The sequence below is a fragment of the Cygnus atratus genome, chromosome 9 (genome assembly GCF_013377495.2).
Source record: "Cygnus atratus isolate AKBS03 ecotype Queensland, Australia chromosome 9, CAtr_DNAZoo_HiC_assembly, whole genome shotgun sequence".
NCBI lineage: Eukaryota > Metazoa > Chordata > Aves > Anseriformes > Anatidae > Cygnus > Cygnus atratus.
Window position 1 is genome coordinate 5,027,623 of NC_066370.1, and position 27,661 is coordinate 5,055,283.

Consider the following 27,661-nt stretch of genomic DNA (forward strand, 5'->3'; position numbering starts at 1 on the left):
TGCAGCACCAGAAAGTTACAGCAGCTCAGCACCACCTCTCACCGTACCCCGGTCACCCCCGGCACCGGCCACAAGGCATTTTGAGGGCACTGCCTGTCCCCCAGCCCCGGCACCGCGGGGACGGCCTCATCCCGGCCCCAACAGGGGAGCAAGGTCAGGGGCAAGCAGGCTGAACGCGAGCCTCACCACTGCGGTAACTCTGCTCTGCTGTTCAGCACAAGAATCTCTCAGTGGAAGCTGGTCAACGTTAGAGAGATTTGTTAGAAATCACTTAACATGCTTTGGGTTGGGTTTTTCTTTCTTCTGCTTTACTTTTTTTTTTTTTAAATAAAATGGGATTGCAATGGGTAAAACCAGGCCTGGAGAAATGGCTTGGCTATCAGAAGACGGTATGAAAAGCAACAAGCACACCCACCACTGCATTTCCCCAAGGGAACGCACAGGCATACCCGAGCTGGGCTGTCCCTGGCCGTGGAAGCAGCCGGGCAGATGCTCCCACTGCTCACAGCAGCAGCACGGCACCAGCCCCACGTCCCGGCACCGCTGACCTGCAGCGAGGCGGTCCCGTGGGGATGGGGCTTCGTGCTCTGTGCTCGTCACATACATCCTCTGGAACACGGGTCTCCGTCACAGGGTGTGGTGAGATCAGTGATTTCTAACTCAGTTATTTGTGTTCAGTGATTCCCCTCAATCTTCAGAATCGGGCATTTTGGGCCAGTGCAGAAAGGCACAAATGCTTTTTGATCAAGTTACCCGCCTTGAACAACTTCTCCCTGAAATGCTGATGCTATGATTTACTTTTCAAGGAGGGAAATGTGCTCAGATCAATCCTAACAGCCCATGCAATAGTGGCACGATGACGGTAGCAGTGAAGCCCACTGATGAGTATGTTACGAATTTATACGGCACTTCAACCTCCAGCCTCCTCCGGGCTTCCAGGTCACTGATGGGGAACTTGTAGCAGTAACATAACGTGCCGAGGACCACGCTCTTCATCAGCTGACGTGTCAGCAGGATAACAGAGAGCCCTGTGAAGAACCTGGCCAGCACGAGCACCACCGTCGTACTGGTAATGAGAGGAAACCCCAAATTTTCACTGGTGTAGGCTGGCGCCGCGTACTGGTTATTTAACCAAAATCCCACGGTTGCTCCAGCTCCAGCTCCTAAAATAGTAGTGGTGTCTCCCCTGGTAGGGCTGTAATAGTCTAGTTTGGGGTAGTTGTAACACAGGACGAGAGGCACGGCTATGGACAGCAGTGGGCAGAAGGGGCTGGTGAGCAGCAGGTGATCTATGCTGTCCCACGCAGGATACAAGAGCACGAGCAGCACAGCCGAGATCAACGCCCCACCGATCACGTCCTGTAAAGAGATCACATTCAAAAGCTCGGTGAAAGGCCAAACATGGGTCCCCAGATGACTGCAAAGCACCAACACCTGCATTCGTAAGCACGCAACAGCAGCAGCACTGCCTGAACTCAGCACCTACTGAAGCCTTCAAGTTCACAGATAAGGAATGAGGGGTGGTTTTGCAAACAGCTACGAAGCAGAAGCGAGAGGGGGCATAAGCATTAGAGCACCCTTTGTGCTTCTTCCCACCGCTGCCTCCTGCTCAGGTGCAGGCTCTCACAGCCACAACTCCACCACCAGCTCCCTGCCATCACCTCCGTGCCCACAGCAGCTGGGGTAAGAAACCTGCCCTTCCCTCTCACCCATCGCCCCCTCCAGCCCTGCCAGCCGCTCACGGGGAGGCCACTGCCTCCCTCCCCACCCCAGCAGCCCCATGCCATCAGCGGGCGGCTCTGTTCCCCTCCAGCTTTCCACAAGGGGAAAGCACCTCTGGCTTCAGTCACCTTCCCTCTGCACCCAGTGGTTCCCAGCTCGGGGAGTAACACGGCTGCTCCCAGGCTTGGCAGCAGGGTCCCCATTTTTACCCAGAACAAACTCATTTTCGCCCAGAACAAGAGACTCTCCCTCTCCCCTGCTCTCACGTTTTACAGGCACTCTGTACATCACTTGAATGGCAGAAGCAGACACCCAACTGCATCTCACAGACAATCTTACAATAAGCTGCCTCAGCACAAACCTTACTTGTAGGATTATGAGAGAAATTTCATCACACCGATCGGATTATCACTCGCTTTGCATAAATAGAAGGATGCTGTCCTTTGTTGGAGACAGCCCCCAGGAAGTGGGGCAGCAACGCTCGGTGTGGATACCATGAGCGCCACCAGCCCGGCCAGAGGTGGGCACCTCCGGGCAGGAATAAACCCGTGAGAAAGCTCTTGCCCAAGCCTCCGAAATCTGGCTGGTATTTAAGTGCCTGAGGCGAGCCCGTAGTTAAGACCTGATTTATTAACAGAGGCAAATCAGGTGTTTGGAGAACTTGATTGTTGTCAACAACAATGCTGGGAAAGCAGACGGAAGCCAGCCCAAAACAGCAGCTCTGTATGAAAGCAGGCAAATAGAGCGCAGTGTACGAAGTGTCACCGTGCTGCCCCAGGTATTGCTCGGGATGCAACAGACTTTGTATTCTGACCATGAAATTCACTATCAATGCTACAGCTAATCACATACAGCAATGTCCTGCTCTCTAGATTGTACCCTCCTCAGCAAGTCGTGACAGTTGACTACTTCTATGCTGGGTCACAGACCAACATGAATTATTTATGAGAACTTACTTCTAGTTATGCAGGAATGAGAGGACCTGTTCACAACTGAAATATTTAATGAATTTCTGGTAAGCGCATTACTCAAGTACACCCAAACTTCAGCTGTTTACAACCACCAGGTAATGAATTCACAGCACACTTGGTTTTAAGCAACTCCAAGTGCCATTTTGCATATTCCTCATACAGATTTCCACCTACGTTTATCTCCTTATCCATTACACTAGGATAGTCATGGAAATACATGAAGTTGTTTACGGATAACTAAAATGTAGAATAATATTAGGTGTCAATATTTCACAAAATAATCCATCTTCCGATACCAACTTTTAGATGAGGATATTACACACGAAGCCACGCTTGGGCCTGGCCCTAGCACACGGAACTGACACAGAGGAGCTGGGGCTTGTTCCCAGCACAGACATCCCAAAATCCCACCACTGCTGTGGAGGTCACTTCCCACCCCGCTATCTGTCTACCTTACATTAGAAGAAAGTCCTGACATCCCGATGCCTCCTCCCTGTGTGATCAAGGACAGAAATTCAGCAGCTCTTCACATGCTCTTCTGTCCCAGCTGTATGTACTTAACCAAACTGGGATGCCCGCGGGCTCCATCCCCATGGACACCTCTGCATTTTGCACCTTCTCCCCAGCTAACCCTTGCATTGTTCTGGCACTAGAGCTTTCGTCACCCTCTGCTTAGGGACCTGATTAAAGCTCCCCAAGTGGTACAGCGCCGTCCCCTTGCTGACTCCCTGTGCAGCAACACAGCTTGGGTGGTTCTCACGCAGACCCAAACAGCCTACTCTGCTCCAGTTTGTACCTGGGGTCCCCAGTGTGGGTGCCCGAGGTGATTATCTGGGTGTGGGAAGAAAATATATATATTTATTACTGGTAGAAATATATATATATATATATATATGTTCAAAAAGCAGTGCTAACTTCTTTAAGGGTTTCTAATTAAATTAGCACTAGTTTCTATTTTTGTGTATGTTGTAATGTAGACATGCATTAGTACAGTAGCGCATGTATATAACCTATAACTATATAACTGTTAGGGGTGTGCAACCAAAAGAGCTCAGAGGGCAGTGATTTATACCGCTTGCAGTATACAGGCTTGGCCCTCCTCCTTTGGGAGGCTCCTTAGGAGACAATGCTGTCAAGCCAGGATGGGACATGCCCCACGGCCCCACCAGGCGCCAGATGCACCTCGCTTGTCCCTCGGGTCCAGCGCCGCAGGGGACAGGCTTGTGCCGAGAGCACAGGGAGGTGAGGCCAAGCCCCAGCGCAGGGCTGCACAACATTTGGCAGCGCAGGATTAATGGTTCTTCCCCCTCCTCTGTCCAGCTAGGGGGAAGACCAGCAGAGGAAGGGTTACCCTGATGTCTGAGAGGAAAATTTGCTTTTGTGAGATCTCCACACTGTGTTTAGGAGGGGGACCCTAGCTTCTCCCTGTGGTGGAGACGTGTCCAGTGCTGGCAGAAGCACATTCTTCACCCCCTCTCCTCCAGCCTGCAATTACAAAGGAATTCTCACATTGGGCAGGCGCGAATTTTGCCCGAGGCAGTGACATTTATTTAAAGCCTTCCCCAGGGATGCTGCAGCTGGCTCAGCACCAGCCAGCGCTGCGCCAGCCCCATGTGGCCACTTCCACCCCAAAACAGCCCCCGCTGCCACACAGCACCCTGCCCCAACCAGAGGGACCTCACATACATCACGCTGCGCTGGGAAGCCCTCGTTTTGGTTTGCCCTCTAACCCTCACTGCTGGCCCTTCAGGGTCCTGCTGCTTGGCTTGTTTTTATTTCACAAGGCCTTACAGCACTATTTTTTATTTTTTAAGGACTGCAAAAGCACGTGGTCTGGCTTTCTGAAGGCCAGACCCTGCTATACGCCTCCTGTTAAAACCAAGCTAATGCCACAGCTTGGAACTGGAAGCACCAAAAAAGCCCCCAGGACATCGACCCAGCACCCCAAACACAGCAGCACTCAAAAATATTACTTTGATTGAACGATCAGGGAAAAAAGCAGTTCTGTTCTGCTCTGTACACAGCCACTTACTGCCAGAATTCCCTGGCTTCATTCAGCACTGGTGTGACACAACACTCCCCCTTCTGCCCTGAAATGCCTTACTTGTGTTCCATCCCACGAGGACGGTACTGCTAGCGCATGTGAAGTGCCACTGTTTGTTTACCAGCTTTGCAATATTTAAAGATAATTTCAGGATGAATGGTGTTATTAAAAACCTGAGATTCCACACAGAAAATGAGCAGGACGAGCATCACAGAGCAGCCCGTCCCCAGGGGAGTGCTCTGGGCAAAATAAAGGCATCAGCCTGACCCTGTACTTTCAGAAAAGGAAAAAACAATTACCTGTGTTTACAGAAACAGCTTTCAGGCTTCTTTTTGGTGATAAAAGGCATCCTTTTGACTTCCCCAGCATCGGGCAGTACTGCTTTCCCATTAGGGAAAGCCAGGCACGGCGCTGTCTGCACTGCAGCCAGGAGAAACCCAGCAGCGCAGCGCATTCACAAGGTCCCACGGCTGGCCACAAAGGGTAAAGGGGAGATGAAAGCCTGCCACATTGCTTTGGGGGCTGCCCTCAGCTGAGGAAGCCCTTCTGAACACGATCTGCCGTGGTATTTCTCCTATCTATTTGGGATACTGCATGCCAAGGAGAACACCATCACTCAGCTGTCCCAACATCGGATGACTCCAACATGCCTGGCAGCGGTGAGACCAAAATCTGTTCATCCCACTGAGATGGGGATCAAAAACTGGGCCATAGTTTTAAGAGGGAGAGGAAATATATACATACATTTCCAAAATACAGTTGTCTGGGGGAAACAAAACAAAGACAATCCACCAACAACAAACCCCAGTCCTAGTTTCTCCCATTGCTTTTTTTTTTTTTCCTCAAAAATAATCTCAGTAAAATCACAGATTGTCTGCTTCAAAGTGCACCCCGATTTTTGCTTTCTCCTTTCCGGGTAACTCCTATTCCCACTTTTCACCTCCTCAGGCCCCAAAACTAGAGATGCACGAGGAAGTGACAGACCCTGCCTCTCCTCTGCTTCCTACAAACAGGGAATACTCTCAGGCAGTGAAGGCAGGTTTTGTAATTAAATTCTCTCTGAACAAGGCAACCGTGTCGTTTCCATCCCTTTCCAAGGCAGAAGCTCCCCTGGTAACAGCTGAGGCCATTGGTGCTTACTCCCTTTCCTCTAATCATCGTATTCCTTCTGGTGTGAATACAGCAACAGACAGCTCTCACACCACTGAGTGCATCTGCAGAGGGCCTTTAACGGTAACCCCTTTCCGACTGAAGTGGCTGTGCTCTTTGAGGCCCCCCGGCTCAGCAGCACTGCCAGCAATGCTGACACAGGCTCGTTTTACGGCTGGGGCTGCCCCACAGCACGAGCCTGAGCCGCAGCAAAGCGCAGAACTGCCTTGCCCTTGGTGCTCTGGGTCCTTAAATGGGAAAACCCAGTTACGCTCCATGTGGATACGTTTTACCTGTTCATTTGCTTTACTAAAACATTATGACTGCTTAATTACACCCTCCGGTATTCACTTCTAGGAGGAGCTCAGTTAAGAAGCCAGGAGGCAGCACCACCAGCAGCGGGTACGGGGTGCTGTTCGGGCCAGCCACACACTGTCCCTACAAGCTTGGGCACGGCCCCGAGCCCCAATCCTCCCTCCAGAAGCACCTGTGGCTGCACACAAGAGGCTGATGCATGGCGAGAGGTCACGTTCATGCAGCTTGCCCAGCACTGCCCCAGCTCCCTGCACAGAGAAGCCCCTGGTGAAGGATGCTCGGCCCTCTGAAAGGCAGCATTTCTCACGGTGACACGGAGCAGCTTTTTTTTTTTTTCCCCTTAATTTTAAAGCCCTTTTTAATAGTGTCAGAGGCACAAAGGACTTTTTCTTCTTTACCCTAAAAATCCATCTATATTTAGAGGAGTCTTTCATTATCATGGAACAGCAAGGGAAATATGCCAAGAATTTTTACTGATTGACTTAAGGTCACTGGTGAAGAAAGGATGGCTCCAGATCAGATTTAAGATATTGTTTTGATCCAGTAGGCCTGGGCAGGGAGGTCAGACTATATTTTATAGACAACCATCACACAAAGGGCTCTCTTTCTTACACTCATCTATTTTCCTCATTACAGCATCATTATTAGTTATAAAAAATGCACTATTTCTTCACATGCAGCCAACAAGCAATGCATCTCCAGCTGCTGGTGGAGGCTGCTGTTCACGCTGCAGAAGCCGGCTCCCCCTGACAGCTCCCTAACAGGGCAGTAACGTTCCCCCATCAGGTACTGCATGATGTAAGTTACACTGAAATCTGTCCTCAGAGCAGGGCTGACACCTCTAAACAAGTGGCCAACCAGCTCGTCCTGCGTCACAGATTTCCGATGATTATTTTCAGACAACATATTTGTGCATCTCAGCCCCGTAGGGATGAGTTTCCTACAGGTTTGCCTCCTAGCAGCTCTCTGTAATGCTGTTCAGTGTCACTGCAGCCCTGTAGGCCCAAGGAACCTGGCTCTCCCCCTGCCAGGGGGGTCCCCGACTCTGATTGCCCCCCTCGCTCCCCGGCATGCCCAGCCCAGGCCATGCCTCCTGCTGAGGACACGGGTGCTCTTGCACCACCAGCCTCGCTAGGGAGCCCTGCCAGTTGCCCGAGTGCATTCCTTGCAATTAACGTCTCAAAATACGGAGTGACACCCCACATCCCGCACCAACCTCACCCGGCCTTTAAACCCACACGTGGCAGTGCTGGCTGTGTCAGTAATTGCCCTTCAGATTCAAGCAGCAATAGCCCCAGGGTTTCCTCGCAGCTGCCTCTGAAGGCACAGCTTACATATTCCCACAGTGGCACGGGCGAGGCGAGTCACCCGTCACGGGAGGACGGGCGGCCAGAGCGCGCCGTGTGCGTGGCGAGGGCAGGGGACAGCAGGGGACAGGGCAGCGTGGCTCACCAGCACGGTGTGCATCCCCGTGTACAGCCTGCTGAGACACACCAGCGTGGAGAACACGAACGCCGCCGTCAGGCCGAGCTCGAAGGGGTACTGCGGAAAGAAAGAAAGAAAAGCACACGTAAGGCCGTTACCCACTTCCACAGGGGTACGGAATCAAACGGCCTGGGACCTCACACACCGTAGCTGTCCAAAGAGATCCGTGTGAGCTGAGACAAGACCCTAACAGGGGCAGGCCAGGGAAATAGGTGGCACCTGCAGGATTTCACCCCTCAACGTCCGCCTGCTGCGAGGCCTTAGCGCTGAGGGCCTCCAGAAGAGAGGCGCAGCGCGTCCTACAGGCGATCCCCGAGGTTTCGCTGCCGCCTCGCAGCCCGAGGGGAGCCGAGAGCCATGCTGTCTGCCCAGAAGGCAGCGGGATCGATAGTGCTGCGGCAGCAGGGCGGGGGGAAATCGATGTCCGGGCTGAAGCGGCCATCCAGCTGCTAGAGCAGTCAGGGCCGCTCTTCCCTCCGGCGTTTAAGGTTTAATCAGCCTCTTACAAAGCTGCTTTTACATAATTCCCTCTCTGAGTTGCCTACTAGCATGGGGAGAAGTATTGAAATAAATCAACATTTTTTTTTGTAAAAAAAATCACATTAGATAAAGAATAAGCTTAACACATTAGCCCTTCACTCCACTCATTCAAATCCCATTTTAGGGCTCCACTGAAAACATGTCCAATGGGTTCATTTCACTCTCTAAAGGGCAGTTTTCTGGAGGATAAAAAAAAATAAAGTGAGATGCATTCACCCAATGTAACCCAGCCTCCATCTCCTCCCCAGAGCCTGGCGCCCGACCAGGCTGGCCGTAGGTCAGTGCAGAAAAGCTCCTGCAGCATCATCGGGCGCACAAGCTCCTGCCGAGCCTTCCCTCGGTCGTGCCCCAGCGCAGACAGCTCAGCCCCGTTGCAGATGTCCCCCCTGGTTCATGCAGTGCTATTTCCAACTCGCTCCTCCAAGCCCCCAGCGTATTTACACCCACTTCACTCCCCCTGCAGCCTGGGAGCTGGTCCAGGCCAGTAATTGATGACGAGGGCAGCTCTGGAAGACAGCGCTATAACGTACAGGGAGATTTTTCCTTCTTAATGGAGGCAATTAAACCATTTAATTATTTTACAGCAGCTTTGTTTGTTTCATGGCAGTTTCCAACAAGCACAAGGCAGCCCGTGAAGAGCTGCGTGCCCCACTCTCAGCTTATCAATCAAGGAGGAGAAAGCACTGCTGACCAGGTCTTTTTGGCAGACCCAGCACAAAGTACCACGGGCAGGGGTGATGGAGTGACTCCTGACAGCGGGTACCCCCGCACGGTTGTATCACAACTCCCCGACAAACAGAGGAAACGTGCTGCTTTTATACCAGGAGGCTCAGCCCCTGCAAGCAGCTCCACATCTGCATCTGGATGGCAGTACAACCAGCAGGGAGCAGACGGCTGGCAGCACGGCCTCTGAGGAACCCGAGAGGATCTCCCGGCCAGGCCATGAGTCCTCTTGACTGATTATAGGGGTTTATCTTTGAAATGCACTTGAGGAGAACGAGAAACATGCTTAAAAATGATGCAGCCAGGAAGTTATTATTGCTAAAGTACAGGAAATGCCTGTTAGGATTCATAAAATGACCATCACAGAGCAATGGTTTTCCAGGAAAAAACTTTCAGGAAGATGAAAGGTTGAAGGTTTGGGAAAAATAATAATTATAGGATCACCCCAAGCAGCCTACAGCAGCAGTGCAGTGAAACTGATGCTACTTCTGCAATAAACAGGCTTTTAAATTGTGTTATGCACTATTAGCCTAACACAAGCAATAGTCAGGGCATTTCCAAGGATGCTTCTCCTTGCATCAGACAAAAATAGGTGACATGTGGTTCCCTCAGTGTCACCAGGAAGGCGACAACCTCCAAACCACAGTGCATCTCTGAACTGGGTTTGTGCTAAAGCAGGGAGACTTCCACCCAAATTATTCTTGTATCTGTTATCAGCCAGCTACAGATAACAGGGAGAAGTGTGCAGCAGTGGAAATGAACATAGCTCCTCTGGAAGCGGCAACAGCTTTGGATTTGTGGAGGTTTCTGCAGTTTGCTAGAAGGAGACTAGTAGGCTTGTTTTCTGTTGCTGTTTATGTTTTTTTGTTTTTTAACTCTTTTTCTTTTAGCCCTTACCTTGTACTGGTTCATGGTTGCAATGAGAAAGGAGAAGGAGATGGCAGTAGCTGCCATGGCATGGGTGGAAGGCATCCCGTACTCCGCATCCGTCCGCATCTCCAGCTTCACAACAGGTGGCGAGAGGGGACGAGGCCACTTCAGGATGTCCTTGGAGACCTGCCCTATGTACATCACGATCTGGGGAGAGGAACCGCCACAGGCTGTCAGCCCACACAGGGAATTCCCACCCTGCCCATCCCAGAACCATGGCTATCTGAGCTTTTCTGCCGCAAAATCCACCGCCCCAAGAGTAGAGTTCATCCCCTGAATTATTAAAGGATTTTCCATTATCCTGGTCAGCGAAGGCAGCAGCTGTTTTCCTACACAGCACTGTAACTCGATCACAGCTGGGACCACAAGCAGGTCTCGCTGACACGTCACCGCAGTAGCACAGCGCGAGGAGGAGAGCTGGCTCCCGTCCCACACTAGCCAAGTGTAAGTTCCCAACCCGTCCCTTCTAACCCCTGTCCTGCAAAGCAGAGACACCTGAGACATTCTTCTGCCACCACCCCAAACCATCACACGCCCCAGCCGGTCCCTTCCAGCATCACAGCAGCTCCACGGGGCCACCAGGGCTGTCCTGCTGCTGGCAGCTCCTGCTCCACCCACGCACAATGCGCCCCACGCAGCCACCCGGGCATCCCTGGGCAGGCAGCAGGGAGAAAACTGAACGAGCAGCACAACCGACCAGTTCTCCTGCCTCGGTCCCTGATAACAAAGCACCTGCTCGGGGTGCCGGTGGCTTCAGCAAGGGCTCTGTGAGCTACCTGCTGAGCTCTGCACGAGTGAGTTGCTGTGAGATCCCAAAGGGATCTAATGCTAGGAACAGGTGCAAGAGGCAGCACAACAAGGACACAAACAAAAAAGAAGGCATTTGCTTTCTTGTATCCCCACCCCTCCCCGGATAGTACACCCAGATATGTGCAAAACAAGCTCTGCAACTCAAAACTTCTTTTTTAGGACACAAATCAGGGTAATTGACACCTGTCGTGAAAGCTACTGCTCAGCTGCTGCACAAGACAGCTCACCGTTCTGCTTCTTGCACTTCCAGTAGGAAAGGAGAGCTCTTAAAATAACATCCTTCCTTGGCTTGCTGCTCTGGCACGTGGCTAGCAGCATGCCCATCCGCTGCCACATTCACCGCCAGCTGCACCGCATCCATCTCTCCCATCAGCCACTTAAAAAATACTTTCACCGTAAGAGCAAGATGTTGGGACTGAGGGTTCACAAACCAGACCCAGAAAAAAGAACAGAGTTCCACATTCCTTCATCCTCCCTACAGCAAAGGGCACACCGAGGGGAGTCCCTGACACCCAGCCAGCCCCGGCAGAAGTGCCTGCTGCTGCAGCCTCTGCTCCTCATTGCACGATAACCAAACGCCAGGGTTGAAAGCACAATCACTCTGCAGCAGAAGATAAAGTGTTGAGGCTACCAGGTGCGATACCACCTCCGAGGCAAGGTCGGACAAGCCAGTTTATCAGCAGTCCTCTCTAATAACGACTTCCAGTTGTAGAAGTATTATTAGCCCTAATACTCAAAGGTATTACCGAAAGGGAAGTGAGTCACCTTGGAAATGAAGGCTGTGCTCGGGCTCCTCTGATGGCCACAAACACGCTGGCTGCTGGAGGGGGTACGGGTAAGCAAAAATATCAGGTGTTCTCACAACACGTTTCTTCCTTTCATTCCAGGATAATTTCTGACCCTTATACATTTTTTAAAAACACATCGTATAGCCACGTATGGCAGGGAGAGGTGAGACAGCCTCTGCAGGGCAGCAAGGGGAGCCCAGCACGCTCAGGCTGAGCGCTGCCCTCTGCGGTGCCAGACCCTCACCTTCAGCTCCCCTGGGCTTTATGTGCAACGTGCTGCACCGGTGAGCAGAAGCAGCACCCACGGGTGCAGTAGGACATCCCAGCAGCCGAGCTGACGGGTTGCTCCGACAAGCACACCACTGCTAAAAGCTGCCCAGTGCTGCCCTTTTATTTACCTGCCTTTCAGTGCGCTGCTGCAGCACGGAGCTCCCAGATGTGAGGCAGAGCACAGGGGCACAGGACCACTGGGGCAGTGGGTGCTCGCCGCATGGTGAGGAGCACCACGGCGCCCCACAAGGTGCGGGGACACCACGGGGACAGCCACTGCCTTGCAGGTGTCGCACCAGCACAGGCTCACAGCGTGGTGGCTCACTGCAAGGAGCATCTGAGCTGTGCTCCAGGCGGCTCTCATCCTCCGAGGACAGTAAGAGTCCGTCTCGTTTAAGCGGTGTGTTCTCTTACGCCACACTTCATTAGTTCCTGACCTTATTTCTCTGTCATTTTGGATTTATTCTCCAGCAGCCCCAGGAAAGAAAGCAAGCAGCCTGCAGCAGCTTTTTCCAACATAGCAGGTGAGAAAGGCCCTGTAACAAACCCTCAAATCATAAACATTGGAGCACCGGAAAGAAGAAGGGAGATGGAAAGGTGAGCACAGGCTAAAGATGAACACAGAGCTAAGCTTCCCCCACAGGACTTAACTCGAATTACTTGTCTGCACAACACCAGATACCCTTGACGGCCCAGAACAAATTTAACATGGGTAGAAATTACCCCAGCCTCAGACCCTCAGTAACTCAGCATCACTTAGGTCGCAAAGCCAGGATCAGAGGACTGGGTGGCTTTGCTGCAGCTCCCAGCCTACCCTACAGGAGGCAAACCGCACGTTTATGGTGGCTGTGGACAAAGAGGGAACAGTGGGTCAAGGCATGGCCCTGCAGCACGTCACCCTACAGCACCTGACCACCAGCACGGGTATGCATTTCCAAACCTAAACACCCTAAAAGGCATCATTTGATCTGTTGTAGACCAGGGACAAGAAAAGGAACCTTGACGCAAGTCATCTCTTTGTGCTCTATTGTTCTGTTTGCTTCTTCCTTACATCCCTGACATTTGTGTCCACCTCGTGTCTCACGCCGTGGCTCCTGGTGCTGTTCTGCGTGCAGCTCTGGTACCAGCTGTGTTTCACCCAGCACCAGCCACAGACCAGAGGGATTTTCTGCAGCGCTGGTGGAAAACTATTTGCAGGCATCTTCAGCATAAATAATTTTAATTTGCATATTAAAAAGTACCTCTGCTTTTGCATGGGGAAGTTTGTCTGAACCTGGAGACTTTTCCATTACTGAAGCAACAAAGTCAAAACCGTGATGGATGGCGTAGGATGTAATTAACTGCGGATAGCTAGGAAGGGATGCACAGGAAGCTGGCTGAGACAAGAAGCATTAACAAAACACTTGGGCAAAGACTTCCTTGCTGTCCCCCTCTCCAGGAGCCGTCCTGCAGCACCAGAAGCAACACAGAAACAGGACTGTCCCCGTGCCATGCTGCCCACCAGGCAAAGTCCTTCCCCGGTGAGGACAGGGCAAGGCTTTGTCGCTGCTGTGGGTCAGCAGCCTTACATTTTACTCCACGAATGCAATTAGCAGTTGCTATAGCAGCACAACGGCCTCCGGGTCCTTTTCCTGTGACTCTCCTGCTCTGAGTCACACGCGGTCCCTCTCCACGCGCACATTCCCACCTGAGCCGGGGAAACCAAGACAACTGCTGGCATTTTGGCAGAAGGTGTGGGTGGGGAGCGGGGCACATCCTCCTCCCGTGCCAGGTCCCCGGCCTCCACCCCGGCCTCAGCACAGGGAGGCTCCCAGCCGTCCCACCCGCCCGGGAGGGTTGGCAGGAGCAGTCGGGCTGGTTCTTCGTTTCGCACTCTCGTATCTGGTCTGCCAAGGGTGAACCAGAACACATCTGTTTTAAACTCACCATTTTGCAGCTCTCCTGGCCGTGCTCTCGATCTACTAAAGGGAGCGGATGAAATTCCAGAGATGTGGGGTCAAAGAGCATCGGCAGCTCCTTCCCCGAGACTCACGCCGTGCCAGCCTGACTCGGAACCCACCGGTTTTGTTTCTAAAATAGCAACTCAATAATCTGGCTCTGGAAACCCTGGATGGACTGCAGAAGTATTTGTCACCTTCCCAGGAAGGAAATTTACTGCTTGAAAATGATGTTGCTTTTGTTTTCCCTCGTACTCACTGTATGCTGATAGGAGTGACAGAGCACATCAGGAACACAGTGGAGAGGGGAAAAAAAATAAGGATGCACTAATAATAAACCGGCATTTGCAGCAGATTAGCCAAGCAGAAGCAAAGACTGCATCCTGGAAGTGCCAGCTCCTTTCCAGGGCTGTCAAGGCAGGCGTGACTTCGACTCAAGGCAGAGGCACTGAGCCAAGCACCCAGCCGGCGCCGCTCGCAGCCCCTGCGCTCAGCAGCCGCAGCCTAGGGTGGCAGATGAGCGGGGCAGCAGCAAGGTGCCCCTCGGGGAGCTCCGTGCTCCCCCTGAGAGGGCCACGCACGGTGAGGACGGGCACACTGGGGAGCCCCGGCACCCCCAGTGCAGGGACACAAGGCCACCCCTTGGAGCTGCCCTTGGGCACCTCTCAGGGTGCAGTGACCAACGTGCCCAAAGCGGCCGGACAGCTTCTCACACGGCATAACATGAGAGCTCATGTTTGGGGCAGGTGCGCTGACCAGCTGTCAGGGGCTTGTTTTGGAGAACGTCACAAAAACAGAGACAGAACCAGCAACAAAAGCAAGGCTTGCTGCAAAGCAGCTTTTCAAAGCGGCAGCCAGGAACCCAGCTGCCATACAGCCACAGCAGCGGCAGGGTGAACGCAGGCAGATTCCTGCTCGCTGTCGGAGCGCTGAGCTTTGAACTGGGGCCAGCCAGCACTTCCGAGGGGTTAAAGCCTCTGGAGGGCTGCTCCTCCACGCCGCCAGGCAAGGCAGCAGGCTGCAGTGTCCTCAGGCCCACGGCTGCAGGCACCCGGCCGCTCGCTTATCGCCCCGGCACACCCTCGGCTCCACACCCACCCCAAAGTCCACGCTGGGCGGTTATTTATATTGTACAATTGGTTGTTATTTATATTGTGCAAATTGAAGTTCCATGGGCTTAAAAGAGGTGTGGGTACACTTTACATTTATGCACTCTAAAGAAAAAAATACTCAAGTGAGCTTTCACCTTTTAAGCTGAGATGCGGTGAGCTTAAAGCGTGCCCGAGAGCTGTTTTATTTGAAGCTGTTTTATTTGAAGCTGTTTTCCATCTCCGGACTTCCTGGCTGAGGCAGGAGCACTAAGCATCAAAGCCACCTTTGTGCAGGTTGAGGAGCGTCCCCCCTTCAAAGGGCTGAGGAAGGGAAGCGCAGACATCAGGATGCCTTCAACACCAGCCCCGCGCCTTGCTCTCAGACACCAGGCAGGTATTTCACTCGTCTGCCCGTGAAGAAAAAGGCAAAGCCCACAGACGTGCTATGAATCCCCAGACGAAGGGCACCGTGGAAGCATCATGCGTGGTTTAAGCTCCCAGAACACCTGGATGTGACCGCAGCCCATATTTCCCAGAACCACCCCACCGAACCGACATGAACAGCTGGTTTTGAGGACCTAGGACTGGGGAACACAACCAAGGCACCAAGGGCAGCCTCACCTGCTGCTGAAATGCACTTTCCACGATCCTTCTTACTGCCCTCCTGCAGCTATGAACCTGACCCTTGTGTTTCAAAGCTTCCAGCTTCAATGTAGCTTATTCGCGACTATCTTGCACACATCTACTCTTGTGACTGTTTTTATTTTAAGCAGCTCCTTCCCTCCCCTGGCATTCCCAGCCAGCATCCTTCTGTCTCCGACTTCATTTGGTTAGGGGCTCATCTCAGCTTTCAGTCTCTGCTCAGAAAATAGCCTGTTCCCTAGCCATCCCTGGCCCTGCTCCAGCTGGAATTTATCCTTCTCAAATGTGGGTGACTGGCTCTGCAGAAACTACTGCAGATGTCGTGAAGGCCTTGCAAACAGCATTAATACTTCTAATTTTTAAGGGAAGAATCCCCCTGATTCAGCCTGGGACCCCGATTCTATCATTTCCAGCTTGGAGCAGAAGCTCCCAAGTTTAATTCCCAAACCCACGGGATGAAGTACCGCAATTAACGTTGCCGGGGATGACGAACACCACCAGTGGTGTCTCTTCATCCCAGCAGCACGAGGAGGAACCCTACTCCCTCCTGCTCAGCCCTCGGTGCGGTACCAGCCCCATGCTCCAGCTGCTCCATGCCATCAGACACCAGCCTCAGCGTACCTGCCCTGTCCTCAACACAGACAGCTTTCTTCCCTGCTGCTTTCCCTGCTCTGCTAGTAGCTGTTGTCAGACACCGCTGGGCTACGTTTGTTTTCCTCTATGGCTGTTCGCAGCCCATCATCACCATCCGCACAGAAAGAGAAGAGTGTTCAGATCTCCGTACGGCAGGTAGCGCCTGCAGACCTGCACCCCTTCCACCACAGGCAGGTACCTTTCCAGTGCCATTGCCAAAAAGCTCTGAGTAAGCTGAAAAGCACAGATGTGTCGCACTGAACACCTTGGCACTCCCCTGCAGCTAAGCCGATCCCGCTGTAGCACGTGTTAGCGACGTGTCTCGGACCAACCCAGACCCCTTACAGCACCATGAACCAATTCCTGCTCAAAAGCAAATAAGCCATCCAGCTGAGCTTGCCATAACACTAATGCCAAGTCTACAAAATACTTCGAACCATTTCATCCTTAATATAATTAAAATGTTTCTAAAGCTACAGATTGTCAGAAGTCTGTATATGTAAAACAGCTTCCCCTTTTCAGTATAAAAAATGAAACCCCACAACTCCCTTGGTAACTGAGAAATAATGTTAATAGTCATAATATCAGACGTTTGCGTACTCTAATTAAGCCAGGCTAGATCTGGCCAGTAATCAGGTAGCCTCCTTGCCAGGTAAAGGCAAGGCAAGTCTTCAGAAGCACACAAGCAGCTTGGAAGAGTCACTTTTGAGCAATATGCAAAACCAGAAGGCAGTGACTACCAATTATCATTCTGTGGCACGCTTCCAGAAGCAGTAGGTGTACTCCTGGCCAAAACCCAGCTCTAATTACACAGTGTCCACCTACTTCTGAATTTCATCTGCAAGTTATTTTTCCTGTTCTCTTTATAAAAAATTATTGACTAGGGTTACTGGCACAGAAGAACTGATGCCTTCCATCCAAGTCTGGATGCATTTTAAGTGTATGACCCAATTCAAATTGTTTTTATTATTTCTAATCACGTTATTTGGACAAAAGACAGAATATTATTAACCAGAATTGACTAAGTCAAGGAGAAGCATTGTTGTAATGAAAAAAGCTAAGTATCGCATCCAAGTTGTCGTCAAGTTTCAATTTCTCAAATCAGTGTAGATTGACAAACAAATCTCCAGGGTCCATCATCTACCAGAGATGCTTCCTACCTCCCTTCTTTAGTCTAAAACCATCTTATTTGGGCAAAGATGTAATAAATATCAAGATAGGCAATGGCAGTGACAGAATAGACATTCCTGTATAGAATAAAGTGCCTGTTTATCCAGTGGTTTTTAGAGCCAGAATAGAAACCCATTACTCTGGATCCCCTACAATGCATTTAGGAAGGCTGAAACAATGCTGAAGCCTGTTAATTTGAGAATGCTTCAGTATTTCTGATGGACAACACCGCAAGTAACACCCCAGGTAGCGAGGAGGGGAGCAGTAGTCAAAGATATTGCCAGGTCCATGTTCAAACGTTCACCCTAGCAAGGCTGAAGACACTGAGAACCATATAAATAGTGTTGGGTTCTTTTGTTTGTTTGAAGAGGTTTTGTTTGTTTGAAAGGTTATTCTTACTCTTAAATACTCGTTTGCTACAGCAACAGAATTAAGTACGTGCTTAAGTGTTTTAAATACTTACAGACCAAATGATTATCATCCTTCTAGACACAGAGTGATCGATGTTCCAGTAGGTAAATGGAAGGAAAGTGATATAAAAGATCTCTTCACCCAGAGCAGCTGAAAACTTGAATAAGTAGTAGTAGAAGTAGTTCTTCACAACATATTTCTGCGGACAGCCCTGAAAACAACAGGATGTTTAATGAGTTAGAAAACTATATCAAACATCCAAGGTATTTCACTGCTACGGTTCCCAAGCCTTAAACTAAATAATTTGTTAGAACAAATGTCAAGAAAAAATGCAATTTTTGTACTCAAAGACCATTGTAACAGCTCAATTACACTTGGCAGAGATCAGAAATCCATTAGGACTAATTAAGGGTAACAGTCACATCTACAAAGGCTTTCCAGAGATCAGATCAATCTTTGCTTCAGGGAAATTATCTACATTTAATAAAAGGGTACTGATGCTTTTATTTCCAAGTTTCTACATCTGCAGTTAAAAAGAGCCACCACCACTTTCGCTGGGAGTGTGTTTTGAGATGAAATCAGTAAACTGGAATTACTGGACTACGTCTTTTAAAATGTGCCTCATTAAGTCAGACAAATTTACTTCAACAGTCCTGGAAATTTTACTTTTCTCTCTTCTAAGTGGCAGGCAGCCCGCTGGAGCTGGGAAGCCACATGGAGCTGCGTGTAGCACGGAGGACGCGAGGGTTTGCTGATGATGATGTCTGGGACCGGGACATCACCAAGCAGCCTGCTACAGCAGCTGCAACATGCAGTCAGGTTGTAAGCAAACACCCGTATGCTTCTGGAAAAAAGGGGAAGATGCGTATGAAGAGGATTTGGGAGGCAAGAGAGCCAAACTCTCTTCATCTCTCCCAAGAAAAAAGACATGCATGGGATTTGGCTGGGTAAATAGGGGCTGAAAGAACATCCTACAGATGAGGGCTGCGAAGGGAACACAAAGGTTTCAGAGACTCCCTAGGTTAAACAGCTTTGATGTGAACTCCTAAAGCTCAGAGGAAAGCTATCATGCTTGGAGTTGATTGTGAGCCTAATCTACCAGAGAGAAAACCTTATCCTACGTGACAGTGGGAAAGCATAAAAATTGTCTAGGAAGTCTAGACATTCAGTTGTGACTCATTTTAAGAGCAATTAGATGTTCGAGTCCCGTAATCTGCCCTCAGTATGGAGAGGAGGCAAACTGCATAAAAACCACCAAAGCAGGATGGAAAAAGACTATGTTCATTCACCTATTGCAGAAAAAATTGTATATTAAATTGATTTTTGCATCAATAAAGAGAAAAGATGAGTCAACACTTCTGAAGCGCTCGGGTTGCAGGAGCGTTCCCCCATGCATTAGTAATGGAGGTCACAGATCAGTTACCGGCACCGCTCTCAGGAAATCTAGCGGCGTGCGATGGCTGGCTGGGTGACGGAGCTCTCAGCCGAAACGTCTCGAGCCTACACACCAGTGAGAAAACACCCCGGGTGCAATTAGCAGCTCTGATGCCCCTGCCTGAGATCATTAAACCATCTTTGGTCATATCTGTGTGTCCCAAAAGAATGCTTTCTGCCAGCACTGTTAACTCCTCAATTAGGCAGCCGTCTCCAGCGTACCAGGAATTACGGGCTTTAGATAAGAGATGATCAGACATGTCCCCACGGTAATTCTTTTCTACTTGAAACCTCGCGGGGTGAGGGATAAGATTTTCTAATTACAATAATCTGTTTTGCAGGGGGAAAAAAAAGCAATTTTATAATTATTCAGGTTCTAAAAGAAATCGGAGCTAAAAATACTTTGAGGCAGAAGGCAGGGCCAAATCCTTCCACACTGGTTTTTATAAGCCTTTCTTTTTCTCTCTTCTTCTCCATCACAAGTCATCTCCCACTTGTTAGTTTGACTTTTTTAAACGCCTTTTTTTTTTTTTTTTTAATAACACACCAGCAGTTCTGAACAGGCTCACGCACGAGGCGTGAGACAAAGCCCACAGCTGTGACAGGTGACGGCAACAGCCAGAGGATAGGCGTGAAAGGGATCTCGGAATAGCTCCGCTTGCTTTCAGAGAGCATGTGGTAATTAAAGTTCACAATCATCATGATCCTAAGGTCGTAATTACAGAAAGCCCACCAACCTGCTCCTCGTGCCTTAGGACAGCAGCCCACAAGAGGTCCCTGCCTGGTTCCAGCAGCAGGGCCGAAGCCCAGCACTCAGCTAACGCTTACTCCCCATGTCCCTTTTTTCCTGACAAAAGCAACTATTGCTGTATTTCACAAAGCGTGTTCCCTTCTCATTCCCATTCTAACCTCAGCGCAGGAAGACGCCATCACAATTAATTTGTGTGAACGTTTAGCGTCTTCCAACACTCGGAAGTTTTTCAGGCTGCACTTTTACATGACTGAGCCTTAGCAGACGAGTTTATGCTTAACGTACTGACGTGACTCGCTGCCTCCCGTAACCTCCGAGCACTCGCAGTGAGTCAGCCCCTCCATCCATCTCTGTCACTACCCGGTCAGAAGCAGAGAGCTTTTAATGGACAGTAATTAAGGCTGTAGGCAAAGCCAGAATTTTAAGGACATTTCAGAAGAAAAGTATAATAAGCCGCAGCATTCCCAGACACGGGAGATGGATAATTTCAAACAAATGACCCTTCTCATCTACTTAGAAAAAAAATCAGCTGCTCAAATTATAAGCGATGCACATGAGTGTGCAAGTCTCCCTGAACGAAGCACCTGCCCGAAATAAATATCCGCACAAAGCAGCTATTACAGCTCAGCCCGACTCTCCCATCTCCACACGCTGGCGGTGGGCAGGAGGGTGCCCACCGGGGCCGCCCCCACAGGATGCAGCCACCCAGCCGGCCCCGAGCCACCCCACCCCATCGAGCCACCACCAGCACCTCAGGGACCCCGGGGGCACCAGCACGCTGCCCACAGTACAACGGGAACCCAGTGTTTGGCAATGTATGCACTTCAGGGACACTGAGCTTCTATAGCTGAGGTAAAGCAACAGCAGCTGAACGGCTAATGACAAGTATTTTAAATGTATTTTTACCCCACACAAGAGGAAAGAAGCTGTGCAAAGATACCACCCCCTTTCCAAGTCCTGTAGGATCTCTCGTGTAAGAGCTGAACAGGCACTGGCTTTTCCGCCCCATCTCCCAGGGACCAGCCCTAAGGCTCAGAGCCTGACCCAGAGACACCATTAACCAACGTTTTGGTACCAGCTCTCGATTACTTGGGATCTTTCAGGAGATGAGCACGATTAATTAAGGTTCTTGAAGTCGCTACATTACTTCACTTGCAACAGAAACTTGGCACAAGATTGGGAATTTCTCCCCCAGAGACCCTACTTAATGCACTGTGATTCTTCTCACTTGAGGGATTTTTTACACTATAAAAAGTCACAAAGTTTAGAGAAGCTGCTGAAGACAAGGCACATGAAAAAAGCCCCAAATTCCTGTCTAGGTGCTGCTGTACGTGCAGACAGTAGAAGACAGGCAGCTCGGTCCTGCAATGCAGTACGGCACGGAGCATAAATCTGGGGGGAAACATTGGTGCTGCAGTACCGTCTGTAAGCAGTCGGTTTTATGTCGCTTACGTTTATTAGCTGTACCTAGTTAATATGACAACCTACCAAGTCACAAGAAAACATTAGGGATCAGATTTTGGAAATGAAGGCAAAGAACACAGCATCAGAGACTTCAGCCCTCCCACCCATCCGCACAGCTGGGCGCCACCAAGCAGGGGAGAGCAGCCAGCAACACCCCCAGCACACCTGCGTTCACCTCCCTCGGGAGCACCAGCCTGGACACTCGCCTCTCCGAGGTGGGACAGGGTGCCAGGACAAGGGGGCCGTGTCCCCAGGAGGAGGCCCTGCATGGCTGCAGCACCATAAGCCCCTCTCAGGGATGGGTTGGAGGACACAGCACCAGCAGTAACATGAGAAACAGGGCAAGGAGGAACAGAAGCATGGAAACAATTGCAGAGATGTTGGAAAGATCGGAGAGGGGAGAGCGGTGGCACACAGCCTACGAAATGTACATAAGGAGCCCCAAGGCTTGACAAATCTCACCTAACCAAACTCATGAGCATGCAGCTCCCTGCTCTGCTCAGGCACTTTTAATTAGGTTGTGATTGCCCCCTCCAGAATGTGATGCAGCCAGGGCACGAGAGCTGCCCAGGTTTGTGCAGCGTCCTTGTCCCTGGGGAGAGACCTGCAGCTAACTGAAACCTGAGAGACCATGGGATGGAGAAAAACCAAGCAGGGGAAAACCCTCTTTAAATGCGACAAAGTTCTGCCCGTTCCCAGAAATGGCTCGTCTGCCCCGTCGGTTAGTACACAGACAGGCATCACCCAGCTTGCAGCTGCTGTGCACGTATTTATAGTGGCATGCACTGAAGGCATAATTATTAGGGACAGCCCTGAATCATCGTTTAATGCAGACGCAAGAGGTAACAGTGGGAGAGCTTCCAGCCAGCCAACCATGGTGCTTTCAATGGTCTCAGACAAACAAGCAGTCTGAAAGTCAGGGGGATTTCTGGTAGCATTTCAGCAGCTTAATTCATCCCAAGCACCAAAGAAAAACAAAAAGCCATTATGCAAAGCTCTCAGCAAGGTGCCTTAGCAGTTCCCTAGCCAATGTCTCTCGCACCACTCATCACGACTTCCATCAGCGTATATTGATCCAACGTTCCCACTTCATCCCCAAAGGATGGATGCACGCACGTCATCAACAGCATGGCCAGCACAGGTCCAGGACACAGAGAAGACACCTCAGCTCTCTCGTCTTCAGATTCTTTTCCCTTCTGCCCTGATTAGTACTTGGGAGGCAGGCTTAATTATATATTTCTGTACATCGTTCTAGAAGTAACATAATTAGGCCTCCTTGCTTCACTGAAAGGGCACAAATAGATGTAATAATCTGCTGGGTTGTTTGAATATAAAATGGAATAAAGTGAGACTAGAGTTGACAGAGGACTTGCTTAGCAATTAATAGGAAGAATTAACGAAGGAAAAAGAATCATCTTCCTAAAAGAAAGCTTTCTTCCTTAAAAAGAAAAAAACAGAAGTCTTTCAGAGACATAAGGCAGTGGCTGCCAACTAGGCAGATATCTCGTGAAGGACAGCGCCTGCAGCCAGCTGGAGGACAGCCCATTGCTTTCTGCAAGACAGACTAACAGAAGCCTTGTCTGTCTGTCCACCCAGGACGGACAGATTGCACTCACGTCACTGACAGCAGGGTCTAACCTGTCCTCACCGACACCAGCGATGGAGGCTCCGCTGCTTGCTCCAGGCAATCTCAGAGCGCTTTGCTCTCCCTGCCACCCAGCCCGACGCTTTCTCACTGAAATTTAAACCTAGCACCATTATTTTAGCTACCACAGACAAGGAACAAAGTGTTTCCTTCCTCAGAAGGCTGACAGGGAGAAGCTAGTTACAGGCGAGCAGGAAGGACGTACCCAGCCTGATCTGGCACAGCACAGCCACCCGGTGCTTCCTGCAGAAGGTATTTGGTATTTCCCAGACACGGCACTTCGCACGCCTGTGGGCACCGTAACTCTAGACGGATCAGACATGACACAGCGATGCTGAAGGCACGGTCCTGCACCATTTCATTCCTCTTGCAGGCTGCTTTCAGAACAGCATGGCATCCCTGGGCCATGCTCAGCCTGGGACCTGCTCCAATCATTGCCTCCACGAAGGCACTACCGAGCTTGTTGTTCTCCATTCTGTAGCTGAGTATTTACGATACCCCCTTGTTCAAAAGGCATTGAATAGAAGTCAGTTTTCAACCATACCTTCAACTTGACGAGATTATTTGATTTCTGTTCTTGCCCTCCAGCTCCTCCTAAATTCATTTCTCCAGCAGCAGCCCCCACACCCACATTTCCAGCTGATTCCTCCCATGTGGCTACGAAACCTCTTCTGAAAAGCCTCTGTACTCATTGCTTTCTGTCAAAAGAGGTTCCTCGGGGCACTCCAAAAACTCAAGCCATTTGACTTCATAAATTCCTTCCTCAGCAGAAGCCTGGAGACCTGATACCCCGATTCCTACCAGCTCCTACACTTCGGATTTCTAGATATTGTTAATAATAATACTTATCTGATCTTCCCCACACAGTGGTCTCCTGGTGTCACAATTGCACTCCTTTTCTCCTAACATCACTAGGAGAAGCCTGAAACAGGTCTGCCCTCCACCACAGCGTTCAGATTGCTGAGCAGCCACCTCCCTCCCCGACACAGAGGGCAGCAGCACCCTCACGCTTGCTTGCGTGCTCTGTGGGAACTTGCCCCTCTCGTGACTACTCTAGCTGCCCGAGAAATTCCTCAGGCCTCCAGCTCTTCAGCTTCTGGTTTTAACCACTGACAAGTGGCGGCAACAGCAGCCTCCTGCCAAGGAAGGCGCACACCACCAGCACTGCTTATGCATAGCAACTGCTTATCCACAAGCACTGGGAAGGCTTAGCTCAGCTCCTCCGTCCTCTCAGCAAGCCACCAGCCCTGCTGTCCCCACCAGAGGTCATGTAGGTTGGACGCAAGCTGCTCCAGGAGCCCAGATGGAGGCAGTGGGAGAGCTTCCCAAGAGCTTCAGCATCTTCCTTTCTCCAGGAGGACTGGTTCGCGCAAAAAAAAGGAAAGAACAGGGCACAAGAGAGGCAGGAGAGGGAAGGACAGAAGGAAAAGGCTGCCCTTCCTGCCTGATTTACAGTGGGAGAACAGGTTTGTGTAATTGCATTTTAATTCTCCAGAATTACACTGCAATTTCATGAGGTACACCACGGAGCCTACGCCTCAAAGTGGCAGAGGAAGATGTTTCAGGGGTTAGATAGCTGCAGCAGTACCTGCGGAGAGAGGAAAGAAACACGAGCTAAGAACCCAAGAAGGCAAATTACCGACTGCTCAAGAGGACAGGGATTCCAGCCTCAAAACAGCTCAAGAAACTCCTCCAAAACTCAACGGCACTTCGTACCTCTGCAGGCTGAGTACCAGCAGCAGCAGCTCTGGATGGGAGCGCTGCAGAACGCCAGCACCGGGCGCCCACCTGCCCACACACCGACACCACCGCCTCCTGCTCCACTCCCTGCCAAGGCGCCTGAGTCAGAGCCGTCCCGGCACTGCCACGGCTGCCGGACACCCGGGCTGCTCCCGAGCTGGAGAAGGGGCCGGGAAGGAGGGGAAGCCCCACAGCGCTGCTTCCCCAGCACGCCTGGCTCCTGGTTGCTCCCAGCTGACCGCAGCCAAACCCACCAGAAGCACGAGAGCACGGCTCGGCGACCGCGGGAACCGGGACTCTGCTGTCATGTTTCAGAGCAAAAAGACTGCTCTGGGCTGAAGACTCAGTTTTAGAAATACACCATCGCCTGGAAACCCAAGATGAGCCCCTTAGTCCTACCCAGCAGCATGACGGACCCAGCCAAAGACTGTTTCCACAGCAGAAGTCTATTTCGAGAGGCACGGAGCAGCAAGGCTCCTGGAGGACCAAGGGGCAGAGTGACACCATGCCATTTTCAGACAGTTCTGAATTTTTTTACGTGCTACAATCAACAGCGCAGGGAGAAGCGACCACTTCCCTGGCTAGGAGTCAACTCAAAGCGCAGTTTTCTAAGGCAGTGCCGAGCAAGGCTTGGGGTTCACTAGGGCAACCCTGGTGGTAGCCACACAGACCCCCAGCAAGGCACGTGGCATTTGAACAGCAGCCAGGGCTGCAGAGGCAGCTCCGAGGCCACCTGAGCAGCCCTGGGGATGAGAGATGTAGATGGGATGTGTGCAGCTCATTCACTCCTAACCTCGTTTCTAGCTGCAATTAGTGCAAGCCGTGCTGATGCCAGCTCTTTCCGACGGGGACAGGCACAAGCAGAGCAGCAGCGACCCACCGAAGCCTGCTCGGTGGCACCAGTGGCTCCCACACCTCCACGCCGCTCGGCACGAACCAGCGGGTGCTGGCGGAGCTTAACAAACACCTCTCTCCGTGCCAGCTCGCTGCTCACCCCAGCACTGACCCCACAGGGACGTGCCCCTTCTGCTCCCCCGGGGGCTCCTCCTGTAGCGCCCGGGGTGGCGGGCAGCCTGGTCTCTGCTCTCCTGTGGCACGGCTGCGGTGCCCGACACTGACTTCTCCTGCAAAGTGAGGCACCTGCACGCTCTCCACACGCACACAGAATCATCGATAGGGAACGCTGAGGGCGATGCACCCAGTTAAGCTGTTAAGCAAACAGCTATGCCCCTGTCAGGTCTAACTAGCTGCAAAAGGGACAGACACGGGCTGCTGCTGGAGTGATGGCATCGCTCTGCGGGCACTTGTGCTGCCAGACTCCAGGAGCTCCGCAGCAGTACATTGCACTGCCACTTGCTTCCAAAAGGACAGATTAAACATCTTTTTCATCTAGTAATACATGTTGACTAATGTAGTACTAAAATGGTAACAAATTAGCAACATAACCCTGCGTGAAAGCGTTCATGTACCTCCATATCCAGACCAATAGTTGTTTACCTTGGAAAGAATAAGTTACAGGTGCCAACTACATCGAATTGATATGGAGCCCCGTGAAGCAGGAACTTGAATAGTCTTCTTAAAAAAATAATTACATGTGATGTAGTTTCTCACGCTTTAGACAACACTGTGCACACATTCAAGACCTCAGATGTACTTGCCTGCAAGGCCATAGCAGTCAGTAGTCCCCTTCCACTGCCCAGATGACCTGTAAATGCTTCCTATAAAACACATACGGCAGGTAACCTAAGAACTGGCTGTCCAAAGGAATTTTCCAGGAGAAGAGATTTCCTCTGGCCCCTTGCCCACTGAACCTGCCCCAGACTCCAAAGATACAGAGGAGAAAAATGACGAGAGATGAACTCCTACTCTCCTGCTTGATAGCTGAACTAATGGCCTGCGACATTCAGCAGAATTATAAAGCAGCAAGTGGCTTGCCTCCAAGCAGGGGAATTAATCCCAGGATCCTGACAACTCCTCATTACGAGGTCCAGCAGCGTCCAAAGGGATGACTCAGGCTGTGCTGAGTCATGAAGCGCCCGGTCCCAGCACCACCACGGCCCCTCACGTACCCCCGCGCCAGCAGCAGCAGCCCTAACAGCACCGTACAGCTACACACGATCCCTATTACCATCAGCGAGTGAAGTTTCACAAACATTTATTAGCATCGGGTGCTTCTACAGCAAGATCTGCCAGGTCACTGAGCGCTGGTCACAAGTGGCACGTGCTGGGCTTCGCTGCAGCTCTCCGGCCATCTCATCTTGGATGGGACTGCATGCCATCGCCAAAAGGGCCATCACAATCACCTCGTGAAAGCCTCTTGCACTTACAGACTGAAACATCCCTTAGTGGCTGCCTTCCACGGGAACCTTCAAACAAATCCCAGATGCAAAACCTATTGCAAGGGAACACTACAGAGGAGAGACCTCAAAGCTCTGGAACAAGTCTGCGTCAAGCTGCCGGACACCCCACTTCAGCAAAAGCAGGGCTTTCATCTGTGTGCTGCCAGCAATTACCCACACTTCGAGGACATCAGTGCCCCAAGATGGATGCGCATTTTCATCCACCTTTTCCATTGCCCTTACCCTCGCCTCCCTGCCCCTGCCATCAGTCTCCGCACTACCCGGCGCAAGGCAGAGCCATGCAATCAGGAACTGCGATCAGGCAGTCTGTAAACATCACACCCACCCGGAGCAGTTCTGACAGTTAAGGTATAACTACAGAGTAAATATGAACTGCACTCGTTCACAGTCAGAAAGATAGATTGCAAGAGATGATAAAGCATCTCGGAAAAGGAAATGGGGAGAAGAAACGAGTAAATCTCTACGGGAAACTTGAAATAAGATTTTTTTTTTTCCTTTTTTTTCCCCCTCTCTGTTGCCTTTAATTCAGGATATCAGCTTCAGGACCGAGCTTCCATCAGGAGCCTACAGATAAGCAGCGCTCTGCTTTTCAAATATACAAAATATTTTTTTAGCTATTCACTAAAACACTGAAAA

The 27,661-nt window shown here is 51.0% G+C and overlaps 1 protein-coding gene across 1 annotated transcript in view; it reads right to left on the reverse strand.

The window, feature by feature from the left end:
• Positions 1 to 819: 819 nt before the first annotated feature.
• SGPP2 (sphingosine-1-phosphate phosphatase 2) overlaps positions 820 to 27,661 on the reverse strand; it is a 29,313-nt gene continuing 2,471 nt past the window's right edge. Inside the window, exons 2-5 of the mRNA XM_035544720.1 lie at positions 17,684 to 17,842; positions 9,847 to 10,026; positions 7,654 to 7,743; positions 820 to 1,359 (exon numbers count right to left, since the gene is read on the reverse strand). Coding sequence (XP_035400613.1) covers positions 820 to 1,359; positions 7,654 to 7,743; positions 9,847 to 10,026; positions 17,684 to 17,842 — 969 coding nt within the window. The remainder of the gene's footprint in view (positions 1,360 to 7,653; positions 7,744 to 9,846; positions 10,027 to 17,683; positions 17,843 to 27,661) is intronic.